General features: G+C 41.1%; 1 protein-coding gene across 1 annotated transcript in view; it reads left to right on the top strand.

Moving 5' to 3' along the window:
• The first annotated feature begins 1,048 nt into the window (after positions 1–1,048).
• Positions 1,049–15,714, top strand: part of PITRM1 (pitrilysin metallopeptidase 1) — a 30,051-nt gene continuing 15,385 nt past the window's right edge. The window contains exons 1-13 of the mRNA XM_063324452.1: positions 1,049–1,187; positions 1,548–1,650; positions 2,483–2,589; positions 3,551–3,702; positions 4,138–4,252; positions 4,372–4,468; positions 4,878–5,038; positions 6,317–6,443; positions 7,178–7,266; positions 7,845–7,973; positions 9,721–9,834; positions 10,274–10,370; positions 15,267–15,401. Of these exons, the coding sequence (XP_063180522.1) occupies positions 1,141–1,187; positions 1,548–1,650; positions 2,483–2,589; positions 3,551–3,702; positions 4,138–4,252; positions 4,372–4,468; positions 4,878–5,038; positions 6,317–6,443; positions 7,178–7,266; positions 7,845–7,973; positions 9,721–9,834; positions 10,274–10,370; positions 15,267–15,401 (1,473 nt within the window). The 5' untranslated portion in view covers positions 1,049–1,140. The remainder of the gene's footprint in view (positions 1,188–1,547; positions 1,651–2,482; positions 2,590–3,550; positions 3,703–4,137; positions 4,253–4,371; positions 4,469–4,877; positions 5,039–6,316; positions 6,444–7,177; positions 7,267–7,844; positions 7,974–9,720; positions 9,835–10,273; positions 10,371–15,266; positions 15,402–15,714) is intronic.

Genomic DNA, 15,714 nt, shown 5'->3' with positions numbered 1-15,714 from the left:
ATACTTTAAATTCAATTTTTTTCAGTTAACATCGTAGCCAAAGAACTGAAGACAAGCGGCGTCGGATGTGCCGAGCACCTGTTCACTCTGGTGTTGTTTAAAATCCCACGTAGTTGCCTCTTTTGGCATCAGGCCTTTTATGTCTAAATAGATAATTGGTCTCTTGTGTTCAGGAAGGAGGGACTGGTAATTTGGTGGCTGTACTCCACAGAGGTGCTGGCCTTCTGGGAAACCTCATGAACGTGTGATGTGAAATCAAGTTAGTATCTAAAGATTAGATTAGTTTGCAAAATGGAAGGAATAAAAGCCAAGGCATGTACTAGCACTTTCCTGGTGGGTATGACGACGTCCTTCAAATCCCCGCCCGAGGTCCCCGTTGCGACCCTGGCCGGGAGAAGCACGTCTCCCTCAGTGGGTTTCTCCCGCCCGCCGTGACAGGCCTCGCGCGGCAGACGGAGGCTCCACACACGGACACCACTGCGCGGCTACAGCCCGGTGTGATTTCCCACTTGAGCCTGCTCACTTTGCTCATTTTCCTCACGCAACCTTCGCATAAAAATACTCAGATATGTCGGCAAGATGTGGGCAAGGAGAGACACAGCCCCCGAGACACATTTATCTTGGCGTTGCGTGGTTTGTGCTTTCTTTTTTTCAATTTGAAAAACAAACAACAGGCGCTGCTCAAAGGTCGCTCCCTTCAGAACCAACATGGCTTTTCATTTCCCTCAGAACTTCCTGAACAGGCACAGACACTTCCAACAGATTCCTCCCCCCCGCCAAGGTCAACCCTCCCCAAAAAGGCGAATATTTTGGGGTTGTGTGTCCCCCTCAAGGCTCTGCCGTCCCGCTGAGGGCCCCGCCGCCGCTAAGGCCTCTCCCTGCCGAGGGCCCAGCACCCTCCGCCACCGCACAGCCGCCCCCCAGGGCCCTGCAGCGGGTTCCGCCGCCGCCCGGCCCGCCCTGGGGCGGTACAGAGCAGCCCCTCCGCCGCCACGCTCCCCGGGCCGGCCGCCGCAGCGGAGGGCGGGACGCGGTGGGGCGGGCGGAGCCTCCCGCCGCCGCCAATGCGGGCGGGAGCCGCGGCGCCTGCGCCGGCCCGGCTCTGCGGCCCGGCCCGACCCGCTGCCGAGGCGCTTAGCCATGTGGAGCCGTTACCGGGCGGCCGGGAGGCTGCTGAGCCGTGGCCGGTGAGGACGGGGAGGGAGCTGGGGGCAGCGAGCGGGGGCCCCACCGGTGCCTTCCCCGGCCGGTCTCTCTGCCGACGCTCCGCGGGGGAGGCGGCCCGTCCTCAGCTGCCCCGGGCCCCGCCGCCGGCCTGGGCGGGCTCCGCGCCGCAGCCGCCTCCTTCGGGCGCTTCCGAAGGAGGGGGAGCGAGGTGCTGCGGCCGGGCCCGGGCGACCCCGGTGCGGGCTGGGGCTGTCCCCCCTCCCGAGGAGCCGGCGGGACCCGGGGCCGGGCGGTTGCGGGCTCCTGGGCCCCCAGGGTGGGGATGAGGCACCGTGTCCCTGGTGGGAGCGTGTTTGGTTTCAAGGGAAGTGTTGTTTCAGGTGCTTGAATCAGAAGTCGTGGAGGTGGAAGGGCGTTTCTGCTAACGAAAGGGCGCTGCAGTACAGGGTCGGGGAGCGAATCCATGGGTTCACTGTGGAGCAGGTAAGCATCGCCCTGCAGGTCCCCTGTGTTTGTATAGAGACGTTTTCCTTTGGTTGGAAAGCGCCTAAGTGGGGCCAGGAGGCTGCACACTGAATATTGGCGTAGATGCTTTGGGCGATCGGTTAAAAATGATACAGTAATTACTTTCAGTTACATCTCTACAACCAAATCCTTTAGGGGCATTAACACATGTTCTTGTAGGGACCTGACTCTTCTAGAGTAAATAATGTACCCTGGGGGTTTGTGTGTCTGCTACAGATGTTGAGCATTCAGTATGGTCTTCTAAAAGTCCTGACAGATAACTGAACTTTACCATGTGCTGTTTTCTGAAATACATTCAAGTAATATTTTGTCTCCTAAGCCACTTTTAATACCTTTGTTGAGAACCTGCAACAGAAATAATGTCGAATTTCTTTTCACTTTTTTAAAGCAAAAAGCAGAAGCAGAGAGTAAAGGTAACTTGCAAAACGTGATTGCTAGTGACAGAGTGGTAGAACTGTATTCCTTGATTTTTCTTTTGCTGCTCTAACCATTGACATTTGAATATATACCTTTTCTTTGTATTTCTGGTTGAATTGTTCTGGTCTTAATATCTATACCAGAAGAGTATAGTTCTTTAGTTGTAGTGTATTTTAGGGTTTTTTAAAACTTTATTTTCTGCTTGCATACTTCTTTTTTTCCTCCCACAAACCATAGGAACAAAGAATTTATTTAATACTGTATATTGCACAATTATATACAGGATCAACAAACTGATCATTGCTATATCATCCATGATATACTTGACCTAGTTGCAGTCACACTGTAATACAGATGTTTTCTTCCAATGCAGGTGACAGCTGTTCCTGAGCTGTTCCTCACTGCAGTGAAGCTTAGTCATGACAGTACAGGAGCCAGGTATCTACATGTGGCTCGAGAGGACTCCAATAATCTGTTCAGGTAAAATATTAATATATGTATAGCACATTCCATCTCAGCATCACCTTGTTGTTTCTAAATTGTAATCCAGTTTCATAACTGGATTTTTCTGTGATAACAAAGAGGATAGTACTTCCATTGTGGGATTTCCTTAGAGTTTTTCAGGTCAGAACAGATGTCGTGAGGCCTGTTGTTCAGTCTGCTGGTCAAAACAGGGTCAGCGCTTAATTCAGGTGTAGTTCCTTAGGCATTTATCCAGGTGAAAATTTCCAAAACCAGAGATTCTACAATCTCTTTGGGCAACCTGTTCGCAATGTTTTACTGTCTGTATGGTGTTTTGGGGGTTTTTATTCTTTTTTCTTTAATATCAAGTTGGAACCTTCCTTGCTTCAGTTTATGAACATTGTCTCTTGTCCTTCTGTCATGCATATCTATGCAAAGAACCTGTCATCATTGTAACCTCCTTGTAGGTATTGGAAGGCAGCTGTTGAGTACCCTTGAGGCCCTTCCTTCTGCCGGTTTCCTCAGCCTCTTTTCACAGGTCATGTGCTCCAGCCTCTGACCGTTTTTGTGGCTTTCCACTAAACTACTTCAAGTTTGTTATCATCTCTTTATTGGTGAGATGAAAACTGGACCTTCCAATAAATTGCCTTATAGTTGCAAGATGTAAACCAGTTCTTTTTACCATAACCTTCCATGAATTTTTTTCTGGGGTTTTTGGCTAAAAAAGAAGAGTGTGTGGTTATGTGCTGAAAGCTTCTGTACCACATCCAGAAGTAGAAGTGCAGAGGTTATACACCTTCTAGAAGAGGTGGCTGAGACTCAAGAGTCTTTCTTAAGAACTCAGTAACTCTGCATCCTGCTGTATGCCGTGTTAGTTACTAGGCAGTGTTAATGTTCCCGTAAGTCTCAATTGCAGGTAGGAGATGGGTGGACTTCTCATCACAAATAACTGCACGCCTCTCTGTGCTCTCTCTTGCAGTATACAATTCCGAACCACTCCAATGGACAGCACTGGGGTCCCGCATATCCTCGAGCACACTGTGTTATGTGGTTCTCAGAAGTATCCTTGCAGAGATCCGTTCTTCAAAATGTTAAATAGGTCACTGTCCACTTTCATGAACGCATTCACAGGTGAGCCCAAAGAAAATAATGCCACTTGAAATGCCTGAGTTTTTACTGCAGTAGAGCTGTCTGTTGGCTCTCCTTAATTTCCCTTTAGAGAGCCATTATTATTAAGTGTGAAAGTTGTGAGAAATTAAAAAGCTAACAAGGCAAGACAACAAAATAGATCTTGTTCATTTGGCAGTTACAAAGTCCCAATAGAGGTGGATCTTTATAGTATACAGCCATGCATTTAATTATTTTTATATATGGCAAAAGCCAAGTTTTCATGGTAAAATAATTGCAGTGTTAAACTTCTTTGTATTCTTCAGGAAAAATATGTGTCATTTAGTAATTTTTTTCTCTTCCAGTTATTTATGTAGAGGGGACATTAAAAAGAAATGAGGGAAAAATGCATCTCAGACTTCCTAAAATTCTGATCTTTTTATGTTTGTTTATACGCAGCTAGCGATTACACACTCTATCCGTTTTCAACACAAAATCCCAAGGATTTTCAAAATCTTCTGTCAGTGTACCTGGATGCAGCTTTCTTTCCGTGTTTGCGGCAACTAGATTTCTGGTAAGATGTGGACAGCTTGAGATGTATGTAAACCTTAAATTAAAAAACAAAAAAAACCAAAAAAAACCCCCCAAAACCCCCCTCAAACTCACACTACTTCCTGTTATTAATTTTTTCAGGCAAGAAGGTTGGAGGTTAGAACATGAGAACCCAACTGATCCTGAGACACCTCTAGTTTTCAAAGGAGTTGTTTTTAATGAAATGAAAGGGGCGTTTGTAAGTTTTGTGAATTTTTGTTTTCAGATCTTATATGTGGTGAAGTGGGTTAAGCGGTGGGTTATCAATGGCATTATTGCACCAGAGATTTCCATTCCTCCTTTGTGAAATTTAAGTCCTCAGTAAAGTCAGCAGTCTGTTACATGGCTATTCTTAAAGTTAGCCTGTTGAAAGTTTATTTGCATATAAAAGAGCACCATGCTAATTGATTTTAGTGTCAAATTTTCTTTTAAATTGACATGATAACATAGCTAGTTTTATCCAAGTACGTGGGACTACAGAACAAAATACTTATGCGAGAAGGCGCTCTTTTGTAAGTTAAGAGTTCTGAGGTCATCTTATTGATCACCTTTAATTTTTAAAATGTGGTTTGATGACTTTTACTGAAATGTGGTGTTTTCCTCTTAAGACAGATAATGAGAGGATATTTGCACAGCACTTGCAGAATAAAATCCTTCCTGATCACACTTACGGTGTAGTATCTGGTGGAGATCCATTATGTATTCCTGATCTTACATGGGAGCAGCTTAAACAGTTCCACGCCACGCATTATCATCCAAGCAATTCCAGGTATCTGAAATTTGTGACTAATTTACTAGGTTATACAGTTTGTTAGCACTGCGCTCATATTTTTTGTGAGGGAAAACCAGCAATACAGCGTTTCCATTCACATGGCCAGCAGCTCAGATAACCTGTGGCCTCCAGCAGCTAGGACAGCACTGAAGCAAGGAATTTGCTCCAGGGAGAGAAGCGAAGGGTGAATTGGAAGCAGGGGTTACTGCAAGAGAGATGGCTGATTTTTATTTTTCTTTTAGTACATCTGCCTGGAGGATTTGGTTTGGGGATTTTTGTTTACAGATGTTTCACCTTGAACTCAAATGGATTTGTGGGGAAATGGAACATACCAGTAAGTATTTGGTGATAATTTTAGGGAGTTAAAATACAAGTAGTGCAGATGAGTCTAGGGGTTCCTATCCTCCTTGAAGTCAACCCAGATTAAAAGTTATGAAAAGAAGTTACAAATGAATGGATACTCATCTGCTCCTGAATCACATGTTACTGTATCAAGTTCTAAATAGTGGGTATTCTTTTGAGTCGGATACTAATTCTGTTGGTACTAATAAGGTATTTAGGCTAAAAGTAAATTTGAAAGTGATATGGAGGGAAATCTATAGTACCTCTGTTTCTTCTGTACGAAATTTGTGGTCAATGTGTTAGTCTGATTAATTCATTTATAGGACATAAGCTTGTGTCATGATAGTGAATTTACCATCCTTTGTTTTTCTCATCGTCCCAAGTGTTCTACTGTACTTGTGCTTAGATTTTAATGGGGGAATAACATTTATCTGTGACATGCCTACATACCTCGTCCTTATATTTAATCCAGCGGAAGTCATCAGTGTTTCTGTATCGGTAGACTGACCCAGCTGTGTTTTATACATCAGTTGAGATGTGGATCATCATGTTTTATACATTATGTGCGAAGACCATAAGAATTTTGTATTCTGAAACTTCAGAGCACTAGGATTCTGGCTTCAGTTACTAATATTTTTTCTTGGAACGTTGTATATTGCTGCAACTAAATGAAGTCTAATTTTTTGTGGCCTCTGAAGCATAAAACAGAAGCTGAAAAATGTGGGATTTTACCGGGCAATATGTGAATTTTATGTATATGGTGTCTTTAACCTAGGTGGTTTTTTAACCTAGGGACCTTACAAAGCATATTCCATTCCGGATGTGACTGAATGACTGGAAAATACATGAAATTCATAATATAATAAAAGCTGTTACTGTAAACTTTAAGTAAAATGTGATGCTTAATCCCAGTCTTTCATATGTGAAATGCAGATTTTTCACGTATGGTAATTTTCCACTGGAGCAACATTTGAAACAAATACATGAGGAAGCATTGATAAAATTTGGAAGAATTGAATCAAGAACTGATATCCCGAAACAGAAACTCTGGGAAAAGCCTGTAAGTAAACAAAACAAAACAAAACAAAAACCTTAAACAAACGAAAAGAAACAGTGCACATCCAATCTTGGAATTGCAGAAACTGAATATAATAGGTTAACATTTTAGCCCAGCCTGCTGGAGTTTTTTTGTTGTTTGTTGGGGATTTTTTTGTTTTGTTTCAAAGTGTGTTTTTAAATAAGCTGAAGTATTTTTACGTTTGTTTACATCAGGGAAAAAATACATTTACTTTTGAGCTTCAGTAATGTTATGATTGCATGCAGTTGTTTTTCTTATTTCCAGTTTTCAAGTCCCTCAGCATTTGGAGCACTGAACCATTTATTATTGGAAAGCTTTTAGTGCTACTGTTAGAAATATTGATACTTAGTGTCAGGAAATATCCCCGCTAATGGTACCTAAACTTCCAAACATTGGTGTCAAAACCCACATATTCTATTCTCTCCCTCCCCCTCCCCCTTTTCCTCTCTGGCTTGTCCAGAAGCGTAAGCTCAGAGTGTTAATTATGGCCAGATTTTCTAGATCCTCTCCTCTATTCTCCGCTTGTAAAAAAAATTGAGATACCACTCATATTTTTCAAGATATCCTGTGTTTGTGTATTTACTCGTGAATATTGAACTTAACTGAATTTTGAATCTTTGGAAGGAAGATGCTATGAAAGTGCAAGCAGTCATTTTTAATTTGTAACTTCTGCTCTGAGTTTAGTCTGCATCTAAGGTATTTATTATACTTTACAGAGAGAAGACAGTGTAACATGTGGCTTAGACTCATTTGCTTCCGATCCTTCCAAGCAGACAACTGTCAGCGTCAGCTACTTGTTGACAGAGTAAGTGTATCCAAATGAAATTCTGAATCAAAAGCTTATCTTAGAACTTTAAGCAAGATGCAGGCATATTTCATTTCCCTCAATCCCTCTTCATAAATGTCACCTTTCAGTTAAAGAATGCCATGGGAAAGATAGACAAAAGAAAGTTTGTATATAGTAAATGAAAGTTTAATTACTAAGCAGAATTTGTCCTGTCTTTTTCTTTAGCAAATGGACATAAAGAAAATCAGCCATTATCTTACAGAACTCTTCAGTGGATTAGATTTTTGGGAATGCTGGCTTCCTCTCTTTCAACTTCCTGCCATGTGCAAGCTTTTCTGCATGACCCTACTACTAACTTTAACTACCTTTGCAGCCTAATTTAACTTGCTTTACTGCTAGTTATAGGAAGTGAAAGACATGGAACTCCCTTAGTTCCTTATGGTTTGGTGCAGTTTTCATAACTGACAATTATTTCTCCCTTGCTCCCTCTACATTGTTTTATAGAAGTAATTCTTCTGAAATTAACATAGTGATGAAACTGTGTGTCCCATATCCATAGGTTGATGTTTCTTTAAGAGCTATTCATTTTTCTTCAGTATTACAGACACTTTTGAAACATTTACACTAAGCCTGTTGTCTTCACTGTTGGTTGATGGGCCGAATTCTCCTTTTTACAAAGCCTTAATTGAGTCTGGTGTTGGTACAGATTTTTCTCCTGATGTTGGGTAAGTGTTGCAATTTATATTTCATCGCTATAAGCAATATTAGAAAAGTTACAAACCACTATTAAGTTGGGAGAAGTCATCTCTTACACAGGCAATTTATGCCAGAATAATTTTACTTTAATGTTAAAACATCTTAAGGGTTTGTACTGATGAACTATAAAGCATTCTCAACTGTAATTTTTGGCTTCTGAAAATAATTCTATAGAAGCTACATTAGTTTAAACAAAGTTGTACTATTTAGAGCTTATGAACAAGAAAAATGTGTAGATAAAAACATAGTATACCTTCCGTGCCCTGATCTACTAGGGATTTTCATCTTGACCATTTATTATTACTCAGAATAACTTGCTATCTCTTCTCTGTACTATGTTACCTTTGCTTTTTTGCGTTAATTCTGTGATTTAGTAGTAGGTATGTTTGGCACAAATGTGCTTTTGTGCAGTTAGGTACCATTAACTTGCTGTCATCTCAGTACAAAAGGATATTTCTGCCAACACTTACTCAAACCGTAGCTCTTGCAGCCAGTCTTCTGAGCTCGCTCAGCGCTGCAGACTGAGGGTTGTTGAAGTGTCTTCACTCAGCTGCTCATCATAGTTTGCTTTTATTGTCAGCAGAAAGAAAGAAGTGCTTTCAGGGCATGGTTCATCTGACTGATTTTTAGACTTGAGGATTACAAAAGTCATGCCTTCGTCTCCAGTGGCTGTCTCGGATGCTTGAGTGGGAAACCTTAATATGCTCATCTATGATTTTTAATGCTTTAGGGTACTCTGCTGGCTTGAACTGTCTCTGCATGAAGTGACGGGCTTCCTACGAGTCCTGTGTTATGCATGCCAGTGCCATGGAGACATCTTAATCTCACAGGGCATGGCAGTATCGTGGCAGAAAATCCACGTTTAGACACCGAAGTAGTGTTTTGTGTTTTGTCTGCTGAGCCTTTTCTAGGTTGACTATATTAATATGGTGTTGAACCATGAAGTGAGTTGGCTTTAATTTGCCTTAGTGACTGTGCTGATAAAGCAGTCTAGAAGAATAAGTTTGAGTCCAGAGATTGGTATTCAGCACCTGAGTCTGCCATTGAGTTCCTTCGGTGGTTTTTAGACATGGAATAGTGGATATTTATAGAGTTGATGAGCACCTATTGCTTCTTGTTTGTTGGCTTTGGTTTGAACTGCTAGTGTCAATTTGTCTCTCTGAAGATGAGTTCTTACGGCTAATGCTGCCTGACAGCTCGGACAAAACTATCTTTACTTTTTTTAAGTACCATTGAAAATAATGGCAACAAATATGGCACACTTCACCTTCACCACTTACTTAACAAATGCTACTTTAAAAGTACACATTTAGAAGTACCATTCCACTCACCTGCTTAAGTAGAATATACGTGTTTGGCATTACAGGCAGCTAAAATTTTGACCTTAAAAAAAAAGACTTCTTTACTGGAAAGAACTTACAGATTAATGGGAAGATAAAAAGAAAAGACCAACTTTTCTTCTGTAACTGTTTTTCTTTCTCTAATATCATATGCTGTATGTTTTCTTAACAGTGCACTACTACTGCAATAGAACAAAAAAATGCTTTTAAGTTCTCTTGCCTCTTTGGTAATTATTTTTCTTTCTATCTAGCTTTTAAAATCCTGCGTGTATATGTGGAAATGACAGGTGTTTTTTCCCCTCCTTCTGCCTTTTCTGGCACGTTTAATGCTCAAGTTTTAGTACTTTGTCACTGACTTGAATGTGTTTTATTCTAGGTTTAATGGCTCAACAAGAGAAGCTTATTTCAGTGTGGGTCTACAGGGTATTGCTGAAAGAGACATTGATACTGTGAAACAGATAATCGCTAGAACAGTTGATGAAGTTATTGAGTGAGTAATGCTGAATTTTTGAGAATACTGTTAGTTCTTTCATACAGTCTTTTACAATTAGATATTAATAATATGGTAATAAATATGCATGTAATAATAACGGGCATATATATAATAACATGCTTTAAAAATTGAGTTATGTTAAAATAAATGCACCAAAGAAGCAGTAATATTGTTCAATACTCTTAAAACTTGTATCTGCTACTTCCTCTGTTGTTGCATATCCATCAGCATAACCTTCAGGAGTTTAATTATATTAGTGCAGTTTCACTAAATGACACAGTATGATAACATTATTTCATATCAATTTTAATTCGGTGTGGAAGACATTATGTTGTAATGCTTCCTTTATCGATGTTATAATTCATTTTCATAACTTCACTTAAAGTGATTAGTGTTAATGGATATGATTTCCTTCTCTCATCACCCCTTCCCAAAGGAAAGGATTTGAGGAAGACAGGATTGAAGCTCTTCTTCACAAAATTGAAATCCAGCTGAAGCACCAGTCCACGAGTTTTGGACTTGCCCTGACATCTGTAAGTCTGTATGCGTGCACGTGTGTGGTGCTTTTTTAGGTATGGATGAGCAACCTACTTTCTACATCTTTATGAAATATGAGGTCATTTTGTAGACTCTTGATATGCAAAACTTTTCACTGAAAGGCTTTTCTTTTGTCGTCTCATGTACATCTTTCTTTCTTCTTTTCAGTCACCTTCAAACTATTACTGGACTCCACACTGTATGAAAGAATCAGGCAGTGAGCCTGTTGTCTTCACCTGAATACTAGCTTTGATTGCAGTAGCACTGATTAATTCTGTAAGATAGGCATGCCGTACTGCCTCGTGGAGCTGTATGTTTTGTCCAGATGCCTATGTAACTTTAGAAGTCAAGCAGAAGAACTATGTAGGGTTGTACTGCTGTAACTTAATTTCAAGATTCACAAGTGAGAATTTACACTAATTCAATTCTTGGCTTATAATTTTGATACCAAAGCTGTTACGGAAGATGTTTTCCACAGCAGAATGTGGTGTCTAAAAAGTCCGCAAGTCATAAATTTGGGAACAAGTTAGCTGCGGTATTTGCAGTCACTTTGGAGATCAGGGCCTCCTGCTGCCACTCATTCTCCGGTGTCCTCTGTTTCTTTCTGTTCTGCAGCAAATTCAGTTACTTAGCAGTTCTTCTGCTTTGTGTCTTTCAAGTGTTCTATATTCTTCAGCATGAACAGTTCATTCCGTTGGCTTACAAAGTTAGGTAAAGAAGCGGAGCCCTGGATTAACATGAGACTTGTAAATGGGAGAGCACAACCAAGAGCTGTTTCAAATCAGATTGCCGTAGAGTGAAACGGACAAATTGTGGATATTTAATTTCCTGTCATGTGTTGTAGTAGAATCTGGAAAAATGTGCCTGATTTTGGTAGCCAATGCTTTCTAGCATGTTTTCAGATTGTGTGCGTAAATCTCTCTGGTGAAATATTTATGCATATACTTTATTTTTGAATAGTTTTAAGTCTTGAAGTTGATTAAGCTGTTAGGACTCAATTCTAGAACAGAATGCTCTTAATTCTTGCTTTTGCAGACCAGTCATCCAGTGTTCGTTGTTAATGCTCCCCTAGAGGAGGGTTATATTTCAGTTCGTTTCCCTGAGGTCATGTTTTAGAAGTTGACCTTGAAAAGGGCTGAAAGGGATCTAGATATAACTAAAGTAATCGTAGAATGGTTTGGATTGGAAGGGACCTTTAAATGTCATCTAGTTCTAACCTCCCTGCCGTGAGCAGAGCCATCTTCACTAGACCAGGTTGCTCCAAGCCCTATCCAACCTGGCCTTGAACACTTCCAATGATGGGGCATCCACAACTTTGTTCCAGTGTCTCACCACCCTCAGAGTAAAGAATTTCTTTTTTATGTCCAATCTAAATCTACCCTCTTTTGTTTTAAAACCGTTGTTCGTTGTTCTGTCAGTACAGGCCTTGGTAGAAAGACTCTCTTACAAGTCCCCTTCATATACTGAAAGGACACAATGTCTCCCCGAAACCTTCTGTTCTCCAGGCTGAACAACCCCACCTCACTCAGACTTCAGGTGGGGTCTCATGAGAATGGAGTAACAGGGGGGAATCGCTTCCCTCAGTGTGCTGGCACGCTTCTTTTGATGCGGTCTAGATACAATTGGCTTTCTGGGCTGCAAGCGTACAATGCGGCTTCATACCCAATTTTTCATCTACCAATATCCCTAAGCGTTTTTCTGCAGGGCTGCTTTCAAACCATTCATCATCCAGCTTGTACTGATTACTTCGTCGTTGCCCAAGCATAGGTACAGGACTTTGCACTTGGCTTTGTTGAACTTCAGGAGGTTCACATGGGCTTGTTCCTCAAGCCTGTCATAGTTCCTCTGGATGGCATCCCATCCCTCAACTGTATCAACTGCACCGCTCAGCCTGGTGTCATCTGCAAACTTGCTGAGAGTGCATTCTGTCCCACTGTCTGTGTCATTAACAAAGGTATTGAACAGTATCAGTCTCAATACAGACCCCTGAGGGACAGACACTACTTGTTACTGTTTTCCATTTGGATGTTGAGCCATTGACCGCAACGGTTTGGACGCGGCCATCCCACCAGTTCCTTATCTGTCAAATAGTCCATCTGTCAAACACATATGTCTCCAATTTAGCAAGAAGGGTGTTATGTGGGATTGTGTCAAAGATCTTACAGAAGTCAAGATACAGGACATCAGTTTCTCTTCCCTTATCCACCAGTGCAATCGCTCCATTGTAGAATGCCACCAGATTAGTCAGGGACGATTTGCCTTTTGTGAAGCCGTGTTGGCTATCACAGATGACACCATGTAATTTTAAACACTGTGTGGTAAGAATTCTCTAACTTCCATGCTGTATTCCAGTGCTGTGCTAGCTTTACCAATTAGAAGGACTTTCCTCTGTGTGATGTATGACAGGTGAACCGTTGGCTGAAGGCTGGGGCTCAAAGAGTTCTAGCAAATGATGTAACGTCTGGCTGGTGGCCAGGCGCTAGTGGTGTTCCCCAGGGCTCAATTTTAGGGCCAGTTCTTTTCAATGTTTTTATCAATGACCTGGACGCAGGAGTTGAGTACGCGCAAAGGACATTTGCTGATGATACTAAATCAGGAGGAGTTGTCAATTGCCTTGAAGGGTAAAGAAGACTTACAGAGAGATCTTGATAGATTGGAGCACTGGGCAATCACAGACTGTATGAAATTTAACAAGGACAAATGTGGATTCTGACCTGGGACAGTATAATCCTGGATGTACATAAAGACTGCGGGATGAGGCTGGAGTGCAGCCCTGCAAGAAAGGGGTCTGGGAGTGTAAGCTCAACACAAGTCACATAAAGTCAAAAAAAGGCAACTTGCATGAAGGACAGTATAGCTGACTGGTCAAAGGAGGCTATTGTCCCACTACACTCAGCATTGGTGTGGCCTCACCTTGAGTATTGTGTGCAGTTTTGAGCTCCATGATATAAGAAGGACATAAAAATATTAGAACATGTCCAAAGGAGGGCAGCAAAGATACTGAAAGGACTAGAGGGCATGATTTATGAGGAGCTGCTGAGGGTATTAGGTTTGTTCAGCTTAGAAAAGAGGAGGCTGAGGGGTGACTTCATTGCTATCTAGAACTCCCTCGTGATGGGGAGCGGAGCAGGGGGTGCTGGTCTCTTCTCTCTGGTGTCTGGTAATAGGACATGAGGAAATGGCTTCAAGCTGCGTCAGGGAAGTCCAGGTTGGGTATTAGGAAAAAGTGCTTCATGGAGAGAGTGGCCAAGCACTGGAACAAGCTCCACAGATGTTCTGGTTTTGGCTGGGATAGAGGAAAATCTGTTCATAGTAGCTTGTATGGGGCTCTCTTTTGGATTCGTGCTGATTACACAGGAATGTGTTAGCTGTTGCTGAGCAGTGTGTACACAGGGCCAAGACCTCTGCTTCTCACTCCTCCAACGAGGTGGCTGGGGGAGCACAAGAAGTTTGGAGGGGACACAGCTGGGACAGCTGACCCCAACTGACCAAAGGGATGTCCCATACCATATGATGCCGTGCTCAGCAATAAAAGCTGGTTGAAGAAGAAGGAAGGGGAGATGTTTGGAGTTAGGGTGTTTGTCTTCGCAAGTAATCATTACGTGGGATGGAGCCCTGCTTTCCTGGAGATGGCTGAACACCTGCCTGCTGATGGGAAGCAGTGAATGAATTCCTTGTTTTGCTTTGCTAGCATTCACAGCTTTTGCCTTACCTATTAAACTGTCTTTATCTTAACCCATGAGTTTTTACTTTTACCCTTCTGATTTTTCCCTCCATCCCACTGTGAGGGCAATGAGCGAGCAGCTGGCTGGGATTAGACCATGACACCAAGGAAGTGGTCATGGCCCCAAGCCTGTCAGTTCAAGAAGCGTTTGGACAACGGTCTTAGATATGTGGTTAAACTTTTAGATTGCTTACTGAGAACCAGCACTGGGTTGTAATGACCCCATGGAAGCCTCAAATAAGGAGTGACTTATTTCAGGAGAGTTAACTGGAGCATATTATAAAAGAATAGTATTCTTGAAAACACATCAGGGAATTTCCACAGAATAGATGATAATAGATATGACTGAAAAAGTCTGGAAGGCTTGTAATACTGCATGTAATTAAAGAGGTAAGGAAAGAGAAGGTGGTTTTGACAGTTCTGATGCATTTGTTTTCTATGTGCTTTTAAGGCTTTTTATTTCAAATGTCTTGGGATTTTTTTTGTTTTGCTTTGTTTCATTTTTCCCCCATTCACACAGAGTAAAAATGAGAAGGTTTTGATATTTTGCCTTGTGGTGTATTTGAAGAACTTTCAACAGCGAATCAAGCAAACTTAATAGTCTCAAACAAGAGAATAAAATTAGGATAAAAATCCTTCCAAAAGAAATATCCTGGGGATATTTCTGGTTATTTAGTATTTTCTTTTCCCCAAAGTCATGTCTATGTTATACGTTTGAGTTACTTCATTACAAATAATTTCATCTGACATATACAATAAATGGATAGACTGTAATATTTATGTACTACTTTGTCTCTACTGCCTGTGCCTCTTTTTCTTCTTTCTTGGTCTGAAAAATGAATTTATTTTAAATGGGAGAAGGGAAAGAATATTACAATAGATTTCTAGAATATAGATACATGCACTTCTGCAAAAGAAAGAAAAAAAAAAAGTGATTTGGTCTGATAAAATGAGAGAAGGGAGAGAACAGGGGACAGATGATGACAAGAATACTCTTTTAATCTGAACAAATATTTCAGCTTTTTTTTTCTGCTCCAAATATATTAGAACTACTCATTATGTCTGCTATTCAAATATAAATGATAAGATGGTTATGGAACTTAGATGCTGTCAGTTATAAAAATTCAGATGGGTTGTCCTGCTTACCTAATTATTCTTTCCCATTCAGTATATTGCCTCCTGCTGGAATCAAGATGGGGATCCCGTGGAGCTTCTGAAGGTTGCAGATAAAGTCTCTCGGTTCAGGCAGTGCCTTAAAGAAAATCCCACATTTCTTCAGGAAAAAGTTAAAACATATTTTAAGGTAGGAAAACTTACAGAAAAATATCTGCAGTACTAATTTTTAAATTATGATTTTTGTATTAAAAATTAAACTGAATGCTATTTTTTCATAACCGTACTGTCTATTTTTAGGTGTAGGTGAACAGCAGCGTTTTTGAATGAAGCGTGTTAATTTTAAGTGGTTGAAGTGAAAACTTTTCAGAACTGGAAAAATCAGCTGGTTAGACATTTGGAAACATGCATATTAGAACATTGATAAAATGCTAATGCTTTATGAACTGTGATGCCTGAAGCTATAAAAGAGCACATAGGTATTTCCTAATGAGAAGCTCAAA

The sequence above is a fragment of the Chroicocephalus ridibundus genome, chromosome 2 (genome assembly GCF_963924245.1).
Source record: "Chroicocephalus ridibundus chromosome 2, bChrRid1.1, whole genome shotgun sequence".
In the NCBI taxonomy this organism is placed as follows: Eukaryota; Metazoa; Chordata; class Aves; order Charadriiformes; family Laridae; genus Chroicocephalus; species Chroicocephalus ridibundus.
Note: the sequence above shows the minus strand (reverse complement) of the source record. Positions and strands in the feature narration are given on the sequence as shown.